This window comes from Vipera berus (genome assembly GCF_964194415.1).
Source record: "Vipera berus genome assembly, chromosome: 2".
Lineage (NCBI taxonomy): Eukaryota > Metazoa > Chordata > Lepidosauria > Squamata > Viperidae > Vipera > Vipera berus.
In genome coordinates this window covers 145,279,134-145,300,082 of record NC_138203.1, presented here as the reverse complement: position 1 = coordinate 145,300,082, position 20,949 = coordinate 145,279,134, and the positions used below count along the sequence as shown (strand labels likewise).

The 20,949-nt window shown below is 40.5% G+C and overlaps 1 protein-coding gene across 2 annotated transcripts in view; it reads left to right on the top strand.

Annotated features, from left to right (window-relative positions):
• Nucleotides 1-208: 208 nt before the first annotated feature.
• The window catches only part of SUZ12 (SUZ12 polycomb repressive complex 2 subunit), a 34,431-nt gene continuing 13,690 nt past the window's right edge, over nucleotides 209-20,949 (top strand). Inside the window, exons 1-7 of one of the 2 annotated variants that reach the window (XM_081320905.1) lie at nucleotides 209-673; nucleotides 2,447-2,493; nucleotides 2,581-2,645; nucleotides 7,357-7,425; nucleotides 13,681-13,730; nucleotides 15,402-15,487; nucleotides 19,742-19,973. In XM_081320905.1, the coding sequence (XP_081177031.1) occupies nucleotides 313-673; nucleotides 2,447-2,493; nucleotides 2,581-2,645; nucleotides 7,357-7,425; nucleotides 13,681-13,730; nucleotides 15,402-15,487; nucleotides 19,742-19,973 (910 nt within the window). In that variant the 5' untranslated portion in view covers nucleotides 209-312. The remainder of the gene's footprint in view (nucleotides 674-2,446; nucleotides 2,494-2,580; nucleotides 2,646-7,356; nucleotides 7,426-13,680; nucleotides 13,731-15,401; nucleotides 15,488-19,741; nucleotides 19,974-20,949) is intronic. The other variant, XM_081320904.1, reaches the window with a different exon arrangement.

Sequence of the window (20,949 nt, the reverse complement as noted above, 5' to 3'; positions counted from 1 at the left end):
CGGTCCAACCAAACTCTCGCAGAATCATTCTGCCGTCATGGCTGGGCGGGCTCTCCGTCGGCCAATAAAGCGGTACGGCGCCATCGCGGGAGCCAGTAGGAAGGCGGCGGAGGGGGCGGGAGCGGCGGTGGCGGCGCCGTCGGGTTTGGCTGGGCAGAGAGGGCGCTTGAGGAGACCCGAGCGGGGCCACTCCGAAGAGTTGAAGCGCTCCCACTTCCTCCTCGCCTCACCTTGCGAGCGCTCCCGCGCCCTTTCCCTTCCTACGGCCGGTCTGCACCTGACGCCCAACTCCCGCCCCGGAGGAAAGGCCTCATGGCTCCTCAAAAGCACGGCGGCGGCGGCGGCGGTAACGCGGGGCCCAGCTCAGGTGCTCCGAGCGGAGGGGGAGGCGCCGCTGCTGCCACCGCCACGGGCGGAGGCGCCGCTGGGGGGTTCGGCGGCTTCACCTCAGCCGCTGCGCCAGGCGGCAAATCCGGCGGTGCTGTTGGAGGAGGAGGAGGCGGCGGCGGCGGCGGAGGAGGAGGAGGAGGCGGCGGCGGCAGTTATTCCGGCGGCGGGGGTTCGTCGGCATCTTCCGCGGCGGCCGGTTCCGCGGCGGCCCTGCCCCCGGTGAAAAAACCGAAGATGGAGCAGATCCAGGCTGACCACGAGCTCTTCCTTCAGGCCTTCGAGAGTGAGCGTGGGCTCTGGTGGTGGTGGTGGGAGGGGATGAAGGGCCACGGCAGCCGCTCCCCCCTCCGCTCCGAGTCGCGCCGCGGTAGCGGGGCAAAGCGCTCTTGGGACCCGGCGCGGGGCTTCTTCCTGCGATCCTTTGGGCGGAAAGTCCCCGAGGTGCTTTTCCAAGACAGGCAATTGCCCTCTTTTCTTTTCTTTTTTGGGAAGGAAAAGCGCCTTGGGGACCACCCGCCACCTGAACCTTTTGAGAATCTCCGTAGAGCAGGGGTCTTCAAACTTGGCCCTTTTATGACTTGTGGACTTCAACTCCCAGAATTCCTCAGCCAGCTTTGCTGGCTGAGGAATTCTGGGAGTTGAAGTCCACAAGTCATAAAAGGGCCAAGTTTGAAGACCCCTGCCGTAGAGCTTTGGGCGGAGGCTGGAAAGGAAAACCTGCTTGCCGCTTCCGTCTCTGGCTTGTCAGTCCGGGCGGTCTCTTTAGGGAAACTCACGCCTTGCTAATAATTTCGTTAATGAGCCAGCGGCACGCACGCCCACTTCGGGAGCTTTCGGGGAGCCGTGGGATTGCGCACCGCGGGGTAGAGTTGCGTTTGGGGTCGCTCTTTCTCTCGCAGGGATGGGGATGGAGTGTTGTAAAGCGACACTGTGTTGTTTCCGGTATCATCTTCCTACCCTCGAGAATTCCTTAACAAATCGAAATATAGCTGTCTTTATACACTAATCGGTTTAATGTGCTCCGTGTTCCGAAAATACAGCCTTAACAGTTCGGCTTTTAAGGTGCTCTAATTAAGGTATAGACCACTAGTGCACGAGAAGTGGATTACAGAGGTTGATGCACACTCCTGAGCTAAACAAAAAAAAGAGTAACTTGTTAAAAGCGTATTGTAGCATGTTAAATAGATGGATGAGTATCCAGTGTATGATACCTTATATAACATTGACATATTGTAGCTAAAATATGGAAAGATTGGTTTTTAGTTGACTGGTTTTTAGACCTAAACAATTCCGACTATTTAATCTAATAGAACAATTAACAGCTTTGATTAGTTTGTAAATAATGCATTAGGTATTCGTGCAAACTAGGCTATGATGCGTAATGTGATCTATAAACCCAGCTAGCATTTTGAAAAGTTTAAAATACTGAAATTGTCAGATATTTTTTTGTTTTCTTCCTTATGCTCATTACTTGGCTCCTCTAGCTGTTGCTGTACCACAGGTTCCAATATACAAGGTTGTGTACACTGCATTTCCATATAAATGTTTCTGGTATATGTTAGGGTCCCTGATTGTCTGCTGTACAGTAGGATATTTACCAACTGTGGTACTTTCTGTGAACTGTCCCAAAGTTGTTTTTTCCAAAAGGCAACTGGTTTTTCTTGGTGTGTGTTTTTTAAAAATGTTCCACTTCTCATCCCAGAACTTAGCATTGAAGAAGCTTCTTGGATGTGAAGTGAAACTTCTTTAGAAAAAAACCAAAAAAATCCAGTTACCTTTTGGAAAGAAAAAAAAAACACCTTTGGGACAAACATGATCTAGAAGATGATTGAGAATCTCCACAGACTTTCTTTTGATCCCTGCAACAAAGTGATACTGATATTTATTAGGTCATCATTTGAAAACACCTATTCATCTCATATTTGAAATATATATTAACACAGGTTTGATATGAGTGAGAATGTTTTATGTATGACTTTGTAGTGCTTGTACAAAAGCTAGTGAGGTCTCAGATTAGCAGCTTTATGTAAAGAATATTTCAATTTTTCCCTCACAGAACCAACCCAAATATATAGATTTCTGCGTACCCGCAATCTTATAGCTGTGAGTAACTATTCATCTTTGTCTTTAACTTCGTAGATTCTCTCATGTGAGCAGTGGATTGATTTTTTTCCCTGTTTTCTGTTGCAGCCAATATTCTTGCATAGAACTCTCACTTATATGTCCCACAGAAATTGCCGAACAAATATTAAAAGGTAACTCAAGCTGTAATTAAAACAGGCTTTGTTTTCCAATAAGTGACAAAATAGTTATATAAATATATGTCCATGTATCTTGTCAATAACTGTCTTTGAAGCTGAAGCTAAAACTTTTCTGATCTACATAATGAGATGAAGTTGATACACGCATTTATCCAGAGGAAGCTTGACATTTGCTTGTTTGATGTGCCATATTTTATGTGATAGTTTTGGGAAATTTGTCTCGGTGATTTATTTATAAATTAATATAATTTCAGTAACCAAGGCAGGTAATTCCAACCTCTTGCTAAATAACCAAAAAATGCGCATTTATTTTTTTGCATATTTATAACACTAATTTTCTGTTTATTGTGGCTGATTTTTAAACATTGTAAGGTTTATCTGGCTATTTTAAAGTAAGCATTTCTGAAACTTTGAATTTTAGTGGGTTTAATTTATTTTAGTGGATTTAAATTTTCTTTTGATTCTTTGCAATATAGTATTAGTAATAAGCTATAGATATTTTGTTACATGACATTAATGATGCAGTGCCCTTTAAATACATATGGTAGGTAGCATGTTAGGCAATGATGAAAAACATACAGGGATTATAATGTAAGAGGACACAGTCTGAAGTAATGGGATATATTTAGTAAGGAAAATACACTGAATTCTTCTAACATGTAATAAACAGATGTCAGTGATTAAAACTATTTCTGGTAATTTAAAATTAATACTTTCACACTGTTGTGACTGAACAATGACTTAATGGCTGCTGGTGCAAGGTAGTAGATGAAATTTTAACTATGATTAATCCTGAGCTATTTTTTGGATTAATTTCTAATATTCAATGTACCTGAAACTTTGTTAGTGACTACTGCTGTTGAAGAAATATGTGTGACTTTATTTTTTCTTCTGAATCTTTGTTTTCATACTTAGAAACTAATTTCTTGGAATATTTTTCTCCATATTGAGACTGAATCCATTTATTTTATTGTCATAATTTATTTGCTTTTCAATGTGTGCAGTATGATGTATAGATTAATTATCAGTTTTGAAAGTATTTTAAAAAGCATGACTAATGAATATTGATATATATGTAAAGTCTGTATCCAGCTTGTACTGCATATAACACAATTACTTCGCTCTGCTTTAAAAGTGTATCATGATTAATATATCTATTGTGTGGTGTATTCTATACTGAAAGTATTTGTTAGTAGAATCATAAGTTATTTCAATCAAAGGTTATCTACTCTGGTTTAAAAGATATTTTAAGTAATTATTTGACCTACAAGCAATCAAAGATGCTAGATAGTGAAGCTATTATAAATTAGAAAAAAACTTTTTATTTACATTATTTTTAATAGAATATAAAACAAATGAAAACATAAAAACAGGAATAAAAGAAAATAAGGAATATATAAATGACTTCTGAACTTCTTTTCAAGAGAAAGTTACACTACTGTTTCCCACCCTTTAAGATGATATACAAATCCCTTCAACTCATTTTATCCAAGTCTGCTTTAATCTTCAAATCCACGAATCATCATTTCATTTCTTCTTTCAGCAAAAGTCCATATAAGGTTCCAATCTTTCAAAAGTTTTTCAGATCAGTTTTGCGATTTCTGCAAATTCTGATATTTTCACAATCTGTTTCTCCACTGTGAGGATTTTTCCATTGTTGTTCATATAATAATATAATCTTGCTGCAGTTACGATATACAAAATCAGTCTACCATAAGTCTTTTCTAATTCATTGTCCATAAGTCCCAATAAAATGTTTCATAAACCAGAAAAAATGATATTACTGTATATAGTCTGCTGAATTTTTGAAAGTTATTTATTGACATACTCTTTAAAAGTGTTTTTAAATAGTTATGGGAGATATAACACAAAATAATGCAATAAATGTATTGAAAATGATTGGTTTAACTAGCCATGTTCTTTAAAAAAAATATTCATAAATGATTTTTTGTCCTGTAAATTATTTTTATTCTTTCAAGTAAATGTAAGAAGATGCTTCATGATTAATGAATTAATACAAAGTGGTAAATAAAGTTAAAATAAAATTAGAAGAACCCTCACTGAAATAAAACTTCCTTTATAAGTGACAGATTGGAAATGAATTTTCCCTATATATTCCTATAGGGAAGTATACATTTTGAACACTATGGTTAGAAGAGCAATTCAACATACGTTAAATAGCAGTGAAATGGAAGGCCTTGACTCATGGAATGGGTTTTTATAAGATTTCAGTGCTTTTTGCTTCTCCATGTTAGGATTCAAGTCTGCACCTTTCAACCTAGAAATTAGCAAGTAGAGCAGATAAAAAATGTGATGGTCTCTTGGCTTCTGCTGGAACATAATTGGAGTGCTCGCACAATAGCCTATTATAGTGACCTAACCTGATCATGACCAGAATATATGTCTCCTGCCATGGCCTGCTTATCATTATATATGTGAAAGAATCCTGTTATTTCCCAAGTGCTTGATCTAGAGCAGACATGTCAAACACAAGATGGCTTCACGGGCCGCAAAGTGGTTTCATGCGGCCCGTGAAGCCATCCTGGAAACAGTGAGGGAACGGCCCCCACTGCCTTGGCCCTGGCCCAGAGACCCTCAGATCTGTCCCACTCCTGCCCAGGCCCCCATAGGCACCCTTGATGCGAACAATGTAGAGCTGGCCATGCCCACCCAGTAGGCCATACGTACCCTGGCCATACCCACCCGGCCCCTTGAGGGCAACCGCAATGCTGATGCGGCCCTCAATGAAATGTGAGTTTGACACCCCTGATCTAGAGCCCATTTCCAGGCTGTAAATGTTTAGCTGAAATACATTTTCATGCAGAATAAATTATTTCCAGATTCTGTGGCCAAAATTCTTTATATGAAATATATACCTTAATTTATTTTCAGTTATTCTCAAGCATTAGTTTAGCCTTCTGCTATTGCCCTGGGATCAAAGAATGGTACTTGAAATAGATTCAGGTATTCAGATAATTGTGCCTATCCAGCTGTTAGAATTATCTCTTCCAGGAATTTGTTCTAGTTATTAATAGTATGGGAGGCAAAATTGCATCACATAAACCAAAAGCCTACTTTTAAAAAGATGCTACATCTATTGCAAAGCAGTATATTCTAGACCTACCTCTGATCCAAATAACAGCAGGTTTGCTGTTTTTTTCCAAGTCGGTTGATTTTTGATATGAACAAAATTGAATAAGATGTTTCCAACAGTTTTATTACTATCAAAATCTTAACCATTCTCAAATACAAATATTCCACTGTAACTTAATGTGCAAAAAGAAGAAATATATCTGGATATTTGCTGCCACAAAACTGTACACTCATTGTTAGATTGTACACATTTACTCCGGATTCTCTTCAGATAGTATAAATTTCATCTTTTTAAATATTTATATATACTTGTAGGGGAAAAAAACATAACTAGTGTTGCTCAAGATCAGCTGTAAAATGTGTGGTATTGATCAACATGAATGTGAACAATTGTACTAATAAACTAGACACTGAAAATCCTCTGTCCAATTTATTTTACTTTTAGCTAGCCTATAAGAGGCCTTTAAATAGATACAGTGTGATCAAAGTAAAACTAATTCCCAGACATTGATCAGGACATAGATTAGATACCATAACTTGTAAGTAGTCTGATTCAGGCAGTCTCCCGCCTTTCGACTACAAAGCTAACTAAGGTAACTAAGCTTGGTAGCTAAGTTTGGCTACTGATAAAAAGGATTGTTTATATATACTGTAGAAAGCTGAAAGCTCTCCCCACGCTAGGATTCCCAAAAGCTAATCATGTTCTTGAATAGATTTCTCAATGGATCTCTGCAGTTCAGAGGCAAGGCTATATTGCTAGTTTTCAGACTACGCAGGGCAGTTGCTTGAAGGGATTGTCAAAGGAACCACTACCCAATTCTAGCATTTCTAAATCAAACTCTTCCTACCCAGAACATAAAAAAAAGAAAATATCCTGTGCATGATAATGAAAAATATTTTAGAAGGATGAAAGATCCTTGATTTAATGTCATCATTTTGGTAAAGAAGATGCAGAATGTTTCATCTTCTTTGTAGCTTCGTAGCTGGGGATTTCTTGGATATAAGAAGGCTGTTTGGAGCATTCTGTACTCCTTTTCGGTATTATTGTTTTGTGCGGATGTTTTCAAAGTCAAATATACTCTTCTATCGGTTTTCAAACTCAGCTTGATTATATCATTTATAGAACAAATATAATAGAAATAGTAAAACCTGAAAGGAAGTTACAGCATTGCTTCCTATGTTGGTTCTTTATTTTATAGATGAGCCAATGTTTCTCAGTTTTTGGTGGCTCAACATTAGCATCAGTCTACCAAATAATGTAGCATGGTTTCCAGGAATTTTTATGTGGTAATTAATGCTAAGATTAATAGCGTATGTTCCTTACTTAAGGAAATATAGCTACTTGCAGTTACTGGTATAGCTACTTCAAAATTTGGGTGGGGTGGGGTTGATTATATCCAAAATGGGGAGGATTGGTAGATAACTTAGTGATAAAAAATCTAAATTAATAGTAATTGTTGGGATGCTCCTCATACATTCAGTATGATTTTAAAAAAAATGCCTGGGGCTTGGTTCCTGAAGGATGGTATTTTTTAGAAGAATTTTTTTATGCAACAAAATTGTACTACATAATGGAAATCAGTGCAATTTCAAAAGCCAACTTTTATTGCAGGAAAACTTTCAGAGTAGACGGGATGCTGACGAAAGTAGAGAAAACAAAGGGAGAACACGACTTGCAAAGGTAACATTTGTTTTATCAACCAATGTGTTTCACTAGCAATGTTTCAACTGCGATGAATACATGATAGATTAAAAAAGTGTCAATAAAATTTATGCAGAAATAGAAGTGAAATGTGATGTAGATTAAGATAATTTACATCTGCTTCTCCCATAATAAAATATCCATAAATTAATTCTGTTAAAGAGATGTGTGTGTTTTGTACTTTGATAGTGTGTTGTCTCAGTTAACACTAAATGATATATAATAAAGTTGCATCTGCGGAAGGAGACTTTTGTAGACATTTATTTTTGGGTAGTATATAGACTGGATCCACCAATTGATTTTTTTTTTTGAAATTTCCTTGATTTCCATTATGTAGTCCAATTTCCACTTACTCTGCACTGTGTGGATTGGGATCAGCGTTACGTAGATTATACTGCAAATTTTTGAACATAGTTTAAAGGCAGCCAAAAAGAGTGCTCTCTTTTTGGCTGCCTTTAAACCATGTTCAAAAATATTGTGACTTTGCAGATAAATAAATGTTCAGCATATTATATCATACTGAAATAGCTATATTAGCTGTCGCTTGACTTCTGGAGCCAGTTCAAAGTGCTACTTTATTACCCTCAGTACTTTAACATAGTTTTGGACTACCATATTTCAAAAAGGTTTTGGATGTGATCCTGCTGAAATAATACAGTATTTGAAAAAACTCTTATATAATTAGAAATTCAGTTGATTGGAACTGGAGAAGGAATCTGCTGAGTGCCCTATTTATCTTTCAGAAATTGGTCTGACTTCTCTCTGGGTTTTTGGCACAGCATGAATTATGTTTTTAAGAAGGCAATACATGTTAGTGATTGAGATTGATAGGTGTATACTCCTATGATGTTTGCTGTTCCTTTTAAGGAATTTTATTTCCTTCAATAATGTCTTTGTACATGTTTTAGCTTAAGCTTCTCAGCTTTTTTAGAAAAAAAATGATAAAGGTAGTTCTTGCTTAATGATGCTAATTGGGATTGAGAAGTCAGTAATATTGTCATAAGTCAAAAAAATAATAATCATGTGACTGTGCAGCTTAGCTAGGGCAGTTCCAGCAGCTGCAGTTGCCATTGTTAAGCAAGGACCTCAATGTAACTACAACCTCTGACTTCCTGCCAGCTTCCCCATTTTACCTTGCAGGAAAATGGTTATTGAAGAAGTGAAACAAACACTACCTGTTGTAATACATTTTTATTAGCCTTTATTGAATTGTTTTAGAAATTGGAATTCAATTCAAAAGAACTTAGCATTTCTTTATGTAATGAAAGAATGTGGCAAATGAAGGGTAGGACATCAGGGATGTGCATATCTATGATAATGATGAAAATGGCTTCTATTCTGGAAAATTTATTTCCCAAGAGTGCCTTTCTAGGGAGTAAAGCACTTTGTGGGAACGAGCCATGTACTTTTATGCACAGAATATGTTATCACACTTTGCTTCTATGCAGATTAGATTGCATTGAAGTTCAGCATTACAGTGTTTTGAATTCTAAGACAAAAAGATGCTCCATTATATGCAGAAATGGAAACACAGACGTCTTTAATTTCTCAAGCCAAATACATCTTTTCCTAGGACTGTAAATTAGGATTCTAATGAAATACTCAATTTTATTTTCTGTGAATCCGCTGCCAATTCAATTTTCTTGGATGACATAGGCTCATAACATACACATTAAAAAATAATATAAAAAAATCCTTCAAGTGAGGGATTGCTTAAATAACTTAGGATCTTAAGTTAGTGGCTTTTCTTGATGAGTTTGTTTTTAGGAACTGATGTTAGTTTCCTATTTGTCCTTCTGAAATAAAATTTTCAATCATTTTTCTTGATAGGAAATTACAGATTGTTTTTAAAATATAAACATGTACTTTAAAATATTTAAAATACTGGGATGTTAAATTTATTAAATTTGTAAGTTTAGATGCCGGTGATTAAATTTCATTGAACAAGATACCGTATATACTTGAGTATAAGCCGAGACCCCCAATTTCACCCCCAAAAACTGGGAAAAGTTGTTGACTCGAGTATAAGCCGATCCGCCGTTCTGCAAGCCTCCGCCACCGGCGGAGGCTGGATCCGCGCTCTGCAAGCCTCCGCCGCTGGCGGAGGCTGGATCCGCGCTCTGCAAGCCTCTGCCGCCAGCAGAGGCTCGATCCGCCATTTTGCAAGCCTGAATACACAGGAATACCCTGTGTGGCCGCGGCTCTCGGGGAAGCCCTGGCTGTCCGCTTCCTCGCTCCACGCTGCCATTCGGGGCCCGCGCGTTCCCCGGGCAAATCGCGGCGCCCAGCAGGCGAGGAAACACGCCCGCTCCAGTCGCCCCCCCTTCCCTCAGGAGACGCGAAGCAAGTGACCGCCCGGAGCTTACCGAGGACTTGCACGCGGCCGAGGCTTCGGTGCTTCCAGGATCGCGCGCACCTCTCCCAAGCCGCCGCCGTCCGGAGACCTGCCGAAGTTTGGGGAGGTTTGGGGAGGTGCGCGCGCACCTCCCCAAACCTCCCCAAACGTCGGCAGGTCTCCGTTCCTCCGCGCAGACCTGCCGACGTTTGGGGAGGTTTGGGCGCCTCCCCAAACCTCCCCAAACGTCGGCAGGTCTCCGTTCCTCCTGCCGACGTTTGGGGAGGTTTGGGCACCTCCCCAAACCTCCCCAGGTCTCCGTTCCTCCGCGCAGACCTGCCGACGTTTGGGGAGGTTTGGGCGCCTCCCCAAACCTCCCCAGGTCTCCGTTCCTCCTGCCGACGTTTGGGGAGGTTTGGGCGCCTCCCCAAACCTCCCCAGGTCTCCGTTCCTCCTGCCGACGTTTGGGGAGGTTTGGGCGCCTCCCCAAACCTCCCCAGGTCTCCGTTCCTCCGCGCAGACCTGCCGACGTTTGGGGAGGTTTGGGCGCCTCCCCAAACCTCCCCAAACGTCGGCAGGTCTCCGTTCCTCCTGCCGACGTTTGGGGAGGTTTGGGCACCTCCCCAAACCTCCCCAGGTCTCCATTCCTCCGCGCAGACCTGCCGACGTTTGGGGAGGTTTGGGCGCCTCCCCAAACCTCCCCAGGTCTCCGTTCCTCCTGCCGACGTTTGGGGAGGTTTGGGCGCCTCCCCAAACCTCCCCAAACGTCGGCAGGTCTCCGTTCCTCCTGCTGACGTTTGGGGAGGTTTGGGCGCCTCCCCAAACCTCCCCAGGTCTCCGTTCCTCCTGCCGACGTTTGGGGAGGTTTGGGCGCCTCCCCAAACCTCCCCAGGTCTCCGTTCCTCCGCGCAGACCTGCCGACGTTTGGGGAGGTTTGGGCGCCTCCCCAAACCTCCCCAGGTCTCCGTTCCTCCTGCCGACGTTTGGGGAGGTTTGGGCGCCTCCCCAAACCTCCCCAGGTCTCCGTTCCTCCGCGCAGACCTGCCGACGTTTGGGGAGGTTTGGGCGCCTCCCCAAACCTCCCCAAACGTCGGCAGGTCTCCGTTCCTCCTGCCGACGTTTGGGGAGGTTTGGGCACCTCCCCAGGTCTCCGTTCCTCCGCGCAGACCTGCCGACGTTTGGGGAGGTTTGGGCGCCTCCCCAAACCTCCCCAGGTCTCCGTTTCTCCTGCCGACGTTTGGGGAGGTTTGGGCGCCTCCCCAAACCTCCCCAAACGTCGGCAGGTCTCCGTTCCTCCTGCCGACGTTTGGGGAGGTTTGGGCACCTCCCCAAACCTCCCCAGGTCTCCGTTCCTCCGCGCAGACCTGCCGACGTTTGGGGAGGTTTGGGGAGGCGCCCAAACCTCCCCAAACGTCGGCAGGAGGAACGGAGACCTGGGGAGGTTTGGGGAGGCGCCCAAACCTCCCCAAACGTCGGCAGGAGGAACGGAGACCTGCCGACGTTTGGGGAGGCGCCCAAACGTCGGCAGGTCTGCGCGGAGGAACGGAGACCTGGGGAGGTTTGGGGAGGTGCCCAAACCTCCCCAAACGTCGGCAGGAGGAACGGAGACCTGCCGACGTTTGGGGAGGTTTGGGGAGGCACCCTAACCTCCCCAAACGTCGGCAGGTCTGTGCGGAGGAACGGAGACCTGGGGAGGTTTGGGGAGGCGCCCAAACCTCCCCAAACGTCGGCAGGAGGAACGGAGACCTGGGGAGGTTTGGGGAGGCGCCCAAACCTCCCCAAACGTCGGCAGGTCTGCGCGGAGGAACGGAGACCTGGGGAGGTTTGGGGAGGCGCCCAAACCTCCCCAAACGTCGGCAGGAGGAACGGAGACCTGGGGAGGTTTGGGGAGGCGCCCAAACCTCCCCAAACGTCGGCAGGTCTGCGCGGAGGAACGGAGACCTGGGGAGGTTTGGGGAGGCGCCCAAACCTCCCCAAACGTCGGCAGGAGGAACGGAGACCTGCCAACGTTTGGGGAGGTTTGGGGAGGCGCCCAAACCTCCCCAAACGTCGGCAGGTCTGCGCGGAGGAACGGAGACCTGGGGAGGTTTGGGGAGGTGCCCAAACCTCCCCAAACGTCGGCAGGAGGAACGGAGACCTGCCGACGTTTGGGGAGGTTTGGGGAGGCACCCAAACCTCCCCAAACGTCGGCAGGTCTGTGCGGAGGAACGGAGACCTGGGGAGGTTTGGGGAGGCGCCCAAACCTCCCCAAACTTCGGCAGGTCTCGGACGGCGGTGGCTTGGGAGAGGTGCGCGCGATCCCGGAAGCACCAAAGCCTCGGCCGCGCACAAATCCTCGGTAAGTTTTTTTGTTGACTGGAGTATAAGCTGAAGTGGAATTTTTCAGCCCAAAAAGTGGGCTGAAAAATTCGGCTTATACTCAAGTATATACGGTATATACCAGATTTGTTAAAATGGTTCTTGACAGTAGTTTTATCCTGAGATCACCAACATTGGCATGTTGGTGAAAGGGACAAGCTTTGATGAGTATAGTAAGAAAAAAACCCTCATAGTTGTGTCATAAATGCTGGCAGTGTTTTCTCCCAGTTTATCCTAATTCTGTAAACAAGGCTTTCGGTCATTAATGCTTCATATCTAGGAAGTGTTATAGCATACTTCTTTTAGAAAGAAATCAAAGCAAGCCTAATAAATCATATAATTAGCAGCCAGCTTAAAACTCTGCATTATTAAAATTTCTTTGGAGTGCATTCTCATTAGTATACAACATAGTCATTGTAATGCTAGAATAAAATAACTTCTACCAGCGCTGAAATATATGTTGCAATTGAGTCATTTTTTTCTATTATAACTTTCATGTAATTACTGCCCAACTCGTTACCTGTTTTTACAAAGTGTACCATCTCATGGAATGCCTTGAAGTTGACTCCCCTCCAGTGGTGTTGCTATTTGTTAAGGGTCATTTAATTTCAGCAGGCTGTTGAAGCTAATGTTTTGATTAGGATACTATCCTTATTCAGTGACTTTACTGTTGTATGACCTCTACAAAACTGAATTTTAAAACATTGTGAGATACCTTGAGTGGTGATTTACATAACTCAAATTGTTTATAAATACTTTAACAAAATAAATTTATGACATTGTTCTTTCAAATTGACTATTCAAGAACTAAACAATTTAGGCAGATAATGAAGGGATCAAGCGGGTCAGAAACTTTGGCTTATTTTGTTTAGAGCAGCCTGCTCAACTAATGACCTCAGATATATTGCATTGTAACTTCATTCATCCCCATCCTATTGTTATATTGCCAGCTTGGTGAGTGAATCTTCCAGGTTTTGTCTTGTCTGGTGGAGGCCTTTAAATATTAAAACAAACATTTTGAATTGGACTCAGAATACTATTGATCAGCCTTAAAGTTTGACACATATGAAGTAAATACAGGTCATAATTAGTAAAATGACTTGCACTTTCAAGCATGAAAAATTCTTAATTTAAGCATTCTAATGTGGAATATAACACTAATCCAGACAATTAGGGAATTAAAGACTAATGCTAGGTCAGTATGTGTAATGTAAGGAAGTGTCAACTGAAGCTGAAGCTAACCAAGAATACCTAAAACAGGAATTAAACTATAGATTCCAAAGGAAAATTGCAGTCTCATTCAGAAGTATCTGTACATCTAATCCCAACTACTTGAAACGCCCAGTGAATAATATGTGTGTTATTTTAGCAAAGGAGCCAAAATGATTACTTATAACACTTGCTGTGTTTCATATAAGTAGTTGTATAGTGGTACTTGTGTTATTTGTAAATGCAGTGTTTTAGTGGATAAAATCTTTGTTTGCATACTTAAAAGAATGTTACAACTTCAAATCAGTTAAATTTTTATTTTCCTAATTTAGCTTGTCTGCTCATCTACATCTCACCTTTACCGGTTTCTTCCATAAAAACGGTAAGTAGTTTTTCTCTTTTCCCTTTGTGATGCTGTTCTCTCAGTTGACAAATGTCATTTGTTACAGAGTTAGGGAATAAATTAAGACAATAAAAATACTTTTAAAACTTGACTTATACAATACTATTGTTCTGCAAAGTATTTGTTATATCCAGTCTGTCAGACTAATTAATTGGCTTTAAAGCTTGAAGTTAATGCAATCTTAATGATTTTATTTCTGTATATTAGTGTGGAGTAGTAAACATTTGTTATAGTCCTTGACTTACAACCATCAATTTAGTGACCATTTGGAGTTACAATGGCACCGAGAAAAGTGACATGACCTGTTTTTGCACTTAACGATTATTGCAGCATCCCCATGGTCACATGATCAAAATTCAAGCACTTGACAACTGGCATGTATTTATGATGGTTGCCACATCCTGAGGTCATGTGATCACCATTTGTAACCTTCCCAGCTGGCTTCCAACAAGTAAAGTCAGTGGGGGAAGCGAAATTCATTTAACAAACACATGAGTCACTTAACAACCAACTGCAGTGATTCATTTAACAACTGTGGCAAAAAAGGTTATAAAATGGTGCACAACTCATTTACTGTTTTGAATCAACCTTTATTCTCAAAGTACAACCATGTATACATTGAGATTGGCTGAGTCTCCCTTCGTGCCCCCACCCCCAACTTACAGTGACACAAACCCTCCATCTTATTACACTATGTGAGCTAATTGCACAACGCACCGGCCTCGCAAGCCAATTATGCATAAAGTTTATGAAATTATTTCCCATTCAAAAGCCTAACAGCCCGTGGATAAAAGCCATTGTTCTACCCTGTTTTTCCGCAAGACCCTGAGAAAGTGAAGTCTCTGTTGGGCCTTTCTGGCCACCTGGGTTGTATTAACTTTCCAGGTCAGATCTTTGCAGAGGTTTTGTTTAGCAATGGAAATTTTAGGCTCTATTGTGGTAAGTTACCTGTACCAAGAATTAAAATTGAACTTCAAGAAGAATAGTGTGCTACGGTATTCCCTTAAATCTAAAGCTCCTGGACCTTTGTGTTTCAATTGTATTTGGTTGGTGGTTATTGTAGACCCCATAGGACTTTGTTTCAGTATTTCAGAATATAAACTTTTGTATCATTTCTGAGTGATGGAAAACAACTGCAACTCTATTTAAGGGTAATAAATAGATGTTTTTGAATTTGAGATCTGGCTTTGCAACTAAGGTGATTAAAAACAAAATGCTTTTTCGTCAAGCTTAAATATAGAATGTATGATAATGGACATCACTAGACAAATGCTTTTCTGTTTACCTAATTCTGCTTTGTTTAACAATGTGTCTTGAGCAATCTCTGCGAAAAAATGGTAGTTACGTTAGGCCAGGGGTAGGCAACCTTGGCTCTTTTATGACTCGTAGACTTCAACTCCCAAAATTCCTGAGCCAACCATGCTGGCTCAGGAGTTCTGGGAGTTGAAGTCCACGAGTCATAAAAGAGCCAAGGTTGCCTACCCCTGAATTAGGCAATTCCTACTGACATGAAAGCCGCCTATTAGGGATAAGTGGGCATTTCTAAAGCATCCAGCAATATCTTACTGTAAATATATTTTGGCCATGCAGAATTCAATTCCTAATCTTTTCAGGATTTTAAGTCTTTCTCTTTCTATATTGACTGTTTAGATAAGCCATTGCAAAATTCAGAAAATGAACAAAGTTCTGTAACTCTGGAAGTATTGCTCGTAAAAGTTTGTCACAAAAAGCGAAAAGTAAGTACTAGAAAGCAAATGTTAAAATACTAGAAAAAGCAAAGGCAATTTGGAAAAGTTATAGTTGGTAAAGGAAGAGGGTGATATTAAAACTAGGTGGTTTCTTATAAGAAGCTATAAACTATCCAAATAAGTAAGCCATTTGTTTTCTTTGACAATTTTCTCTTTCACTGTTGCTTTATTCATATCTCTCATTTAAGGACTGGATTTTTTCAGATTTTACTGCCAGATGAAATAATGTTCTAATTAGGTCTTACTTTCTTCTGTTTGTTTACCTGAATTCTAAGGAGAGGGAGCATTTTGCCTCAAACTCTTAATTTAAATTTAAACTTTTAATTTAAAAACATTTAAGCTTAATATTTTGGATAGATGGCTTTTTCTCTTTGTTGATTTTTTAAAAATGTAGCTTAAGATTTTTACAATATTTTTTAAAACTGTTTGCTTTGCAAGCTGAATGATAAGTCTTAAAAAGTGCCCATGACTTAACATTTTTAAAAATTTTGTTTGAACAAAAGGCCAAAAACTCTTTGTTACTTCTTGTGGCTCTTTAGATCTCTTGGCACATTGGAAAAGGGTTGTTAGAAATTGCCACCTAATTTTTAACACTGGAAGAATGATAAGACTTGATGAGCAATTAAGTGGATATATGATTACTATATTTTTCTGTCTATAAGACGCACCCTTGTATAAGATGCTCTGGCATGCGAGCTTCTCCATGCCAATCAGATTAGCCGGCAAATCCGGAAGTTCGGCTGGCCGATGATCTTGCCCCCTCTCATTAGTGGCTTGACACCTGCACCAGGCGGCATGACAGTGGCATGTAAAGAACCCACACAGGCATGCCCTGGGCTGCGGAGGTTACCATTATTTTTCCATGTATAAGATGCACTTGTATAAGACGCACCTGATTTTTTAACAGGGTGACTGCAGGAAAAAATAGCGTCTTATACAGGGAGTGCAGAATTATTAGGCAAGTTGTATTTTTGAGGATTAATTTTATTATTGAACAACAACCATGTTCTCAATGAACCCAAAAAACTCATTAATATCAAAGCTGAATATTTTTGGAAGTAGTTTTTAGTTTGTTTTTAGTTATAGCTATTTTAGGGGGATATCTGTGTGTGCAGGTGACTATTACTGTGCATAATTATTAGGCAACTTAACAAAAAACAAATATATACCCATTTCAATTATTTATTTTTACCAGTGAAACCAATATAACATCTCAACATTCACAAATATACATTTCTGACATTCAAAAACATAACAAAAACAAATCAGTGACCAATATAGCCACCTTTCTTTGCAAGGACACTCAAAAGCCTGCCATCCATGGATTCTGTCAGTGTTTTGATCTGTTCACCATCAACATTGCGTGCAGCAGCAACCACAGCCTCCCAGACACTGTTCAGAGAGGTGTACTGTTTTCCCTCCTTGTAAATCTCACATTTGATGATGGACCACAGGTTCTCAATGGGGTTCAGATCAGGTGAACAAGGAGGCCATGTCATTAGATTTCCTTCTTTTATACCCTTTCTTGCCAGCCACGCTGTGGAGTACTTGGACGCGTGTGATGGAGCATTGTCCTGCATGAAAATCATGTTTTTCTTGAAGGATGCAGACTTCTTCCTGTACCACTGCTTGAAGAAGGTGTCTTCCAGAAACTGGCAGTAGGACTGGGAGTTGAGCTTGACTCCATCCTCAACCCGAAAAGGCCCCACAAGCTCATCTTTGATGATACCAGCCCAAACCAGTACTCCACCTCCACCTTGCTGGCGTCTGAGTCGGACTGGAGCTCTCTGCCCTTTACCAATCCAGCCACAGGCCCATCCATCTGGCCCATCAAGACTCACTCTCATTTCATCAGTCCATAAAACCTTAGAAAAATCAGTCTTGAGATATTTCTTGGCCCAGTCTTGACGTTTCAGCTTGTGTGTCTTGTTCAGTGGTGGTCGTCTTTCAGCCTTTCTTACCTTGGCCATGTCTCTGAGTATTGCACACCTTGTGCTTTTGGGCACTCCAGTGATGTTGCAGCTCTGAAATATGGCCAAACTGGTGGCAAGTGGCATCTTGGCAGCTGCACGCTTGACTTTTCTCAGTTCATGGGCAGTTATTTTGCGCCTTGGTTTCTCCACACGCTTCTTGCGACCCTGTTGACTATTTTGAATGAAACGCTTGATTGCTCGATGATCACGCTTCAGAAGCTTTGCAATTTTAAGAGTGCTGCATCCCTCTGCAAGATATCTCACTATTTTTGACTTTTCTGAGCCTGTCAAGTCCTTCTTTTGACCCATTTTGCCAAAGGAAAGGAAGTTGCCTAATAATTATGCACACCTGATACAGGGTGTTGATGTCATTAGACCACACCCCTTCTCATTACAGAGATGCACATCACCTAATATGCTTAATTGGTAGTAGGCTTTCGAGCCTATATAGCTTGGAGTAAGACAACATGCATAAAGAGGATGATGTGGTCAAAATACTCATTTGCCTAATAATTCTGCACTCCCTGTACACAGAAAAATACGGTATCTTCACCAGATCTTTGGTTTTGGAAAAAAGTGGAAAAAGACAATATTTTGACAAATCTGAAAGAAAATTGTCAATATTTTTAATTTCTTCCAAAACAAAGGGGAATATTTATATACCTGTTTTTAATAGTCATATTCTCTCTTTATGTAGACTTTGGTGACAATCATAGGTGCTGTGTACAAGGCCAGTGTTACTTCCAAATGTTCTAATGAGAGTCAGCCATGTGGATACAATTTAGTTAAACGGAGGTTTCTGCTATTTAGGGCTGAACTAGGAATGGTGGGGAGAAATGTTTGTACTTAACTGTACATATCAGTAATTTCTGAATCTCATTATCTCTTTACCATTTTATTAATTCAAACATATATTGCATGTCACTGCACAACTTAAGAGACTACTGAATGGCCTGGATTTTTGATGCCAACAAAAACAATGTATCATACTAGAGCCAAATATTTTTCTGCTTTAAATGTAGATCCTGCACACCTCAAGAACTAACAGTGAATAGAAAGGAATTCAGTTTCATTATGTTAAAATACATCTAATCCATTATTACTTCTAGAACACAGTTCATGGCAGTGAAAGCTTCTTAGGATAAGGGGGTTTGTCAGCAGTTTTATGACAAACCTCAGAAGCCTGGAATAAATTTCATTTAGGCATACTGTAGTTGAAAATTTATCCTGTATATTCAATAATACTATCCAAATGGAATATTAGAAACTAGGTAAAAATATCTTATTTGGTACATCTTTTGTCTCTACCTTCAACTAAGGTTTACTATCATCTACATTATTAATAAAAATAATCTAGATATTTTTGATTACGTCATCAGTTCCAGAATACCATCCGCATTTTTCAGCTGTGCAAGTTGAAATATTATCAATTAAAGCTGATGCTATATTGGTATTGTTACAGTTATAGCATTTAAATTAAAATAGATTTAGATTTGAACCTATTGGGCGGAAAATGCAAATTTGTCAAAGTAGGTTATTAAATAGTTTTTTACTTCGAGTGTAAAAACTCAAAATAGCATGCTTCTAATGAAAGCTCATGGTATTCTATTTTTTAAAGTTAATTAGAATTTCAACAAGATTATTATGAAACAGAATTTCAGACATAGTGTTACAACTTTAGATTTAAAATGAAAGGTATAATCCAGTGTAATTAAGTTTCGTTAACAATTTTAGTTAAAGCTAAATTATGAAATCTGCAAACTTGATAACTATATTTTGGTCATTTCTGATAATGTAAAGATGGGGCTGTATTGCTAATTAATATTTGACATAATGTAGATCTAGTCCTCAGGCTTCAATATAAAACTTGTTTGCTTGCTTGTTTGCTTGTCTATTACAAGATATTTTAGATGCAGTGTCTCTCTATTAATCTTCTGAAACTGTTGGAAAAGTCGCAAATATGAGCTAGTTCAAACTAGGCGATATAAAAATTGTGATTTTTAGAGTCGGTAAAAATGTTTTGATTTTTTGTATTTGACCTGACCAATTTTTTATAGAAAAATTACCGTAGCCACAAAAAATATTGTCCAAAGTGGGTTGTTCTAGGGCACCATCTAGTTATTGCTTTGTTTTAATGTGGGTTGGAGGTGCTGTGCCCCCACTCAGATTTTGTATTGGGGCACTATAGAAAATCTTGTACAATAAATAAATGGATAATCTTGGGTTTTGCTCGGCTGTGTTCAGCAAATCATCTTATATTTGTCTGCAGGATGTTAGCTGTCCTATAAGACAAGTACCTACGGGGAAAAAGCAGGTACCTTTGAATCCAGACACCAACCAAATAAAGCCAGGCAACTTTCCATCATTGGCCGTTTCCAGCAATGAGTTTGAACCCAGTAACAGTCACATGGTGAAGTCTTATTCATTATTATTCAGAGTAACTCGTCCAGGAAGAAGAGAATTTAATGGGATGATAAATGGTGAAACAAATGAAAATATTGGTAAGGGTGAAGTCTATTTCACTTTCACTTGAAATAAAAAGATGGAGTCAGTTCTTGAATGTGTAGGTGTTCATCGCATAAGATTTCATGCATACCTTTTATCTGCCTTTTAGTTTTGACTCAGACCCACATGTCCTTGACTAAGGTTTCTTTTTCAGGGAAAATTGTAAAAGATATTCTCACATCACTATTTATTTATTCCTAACTCATTTTCCAAAGGAGCCTAAATTGGTTACTATAGCTGTCCAATAGAATATTAAAATATTTTTAAAAAAACCTAATTCTTATATAATTTTCCTTTTTGGCCTTGGCCTTGTGTATTATAAATCCAAACAGGAGAGAACAGCAACTTGGAAAAAGACATAAATGGAGAATAAACCACTTCCTGAGGGCAAGGTTTTCAGTTCTTGATGCAATCATTTTATTGCAGGTAGTTTGAGAAAGTTTAACGTATTGCTATAATAAATACAATTCAGTTAAGTAATTTAGTGCTTCCATATTGGCTAGAATATGTTTTGCCCTAGAGAATATATAGCATATGGGGGTCAGACATTTTGAAACAAGAATAATAAAAGTACTTTGGCTAGTATTTGAGAAATGATAAACCTTGAGTAAGAGAAAGATCAGCCCTGAACAAGACTACAAATTCTACCAGTTCCACTGTGCTTTTAACACCGCTTGAAGTTGGATTTCCTGTCAGCATCCAAAGTGCCTATGTTAGCAGAATGCAAATTCAATTTACTTTTATGCATCTGGTACCTTAGTATCCTTTTATCTAGAGCAGGGGTGTCAAACTGCCGAACCACGGGCCGGATGCTTCATGGTGAAACCGCGCCCACCCCATTGCCGGCAGTGGGGGAAAAAGTCGCAATATGTCGCGACACATCACGTGACATTATGAGTTTGACACCCCTGATCTAGAGCATATGCAATTGAGAACAGTGAATTGTTTTAATAAAATCTTGTGCATATTAAA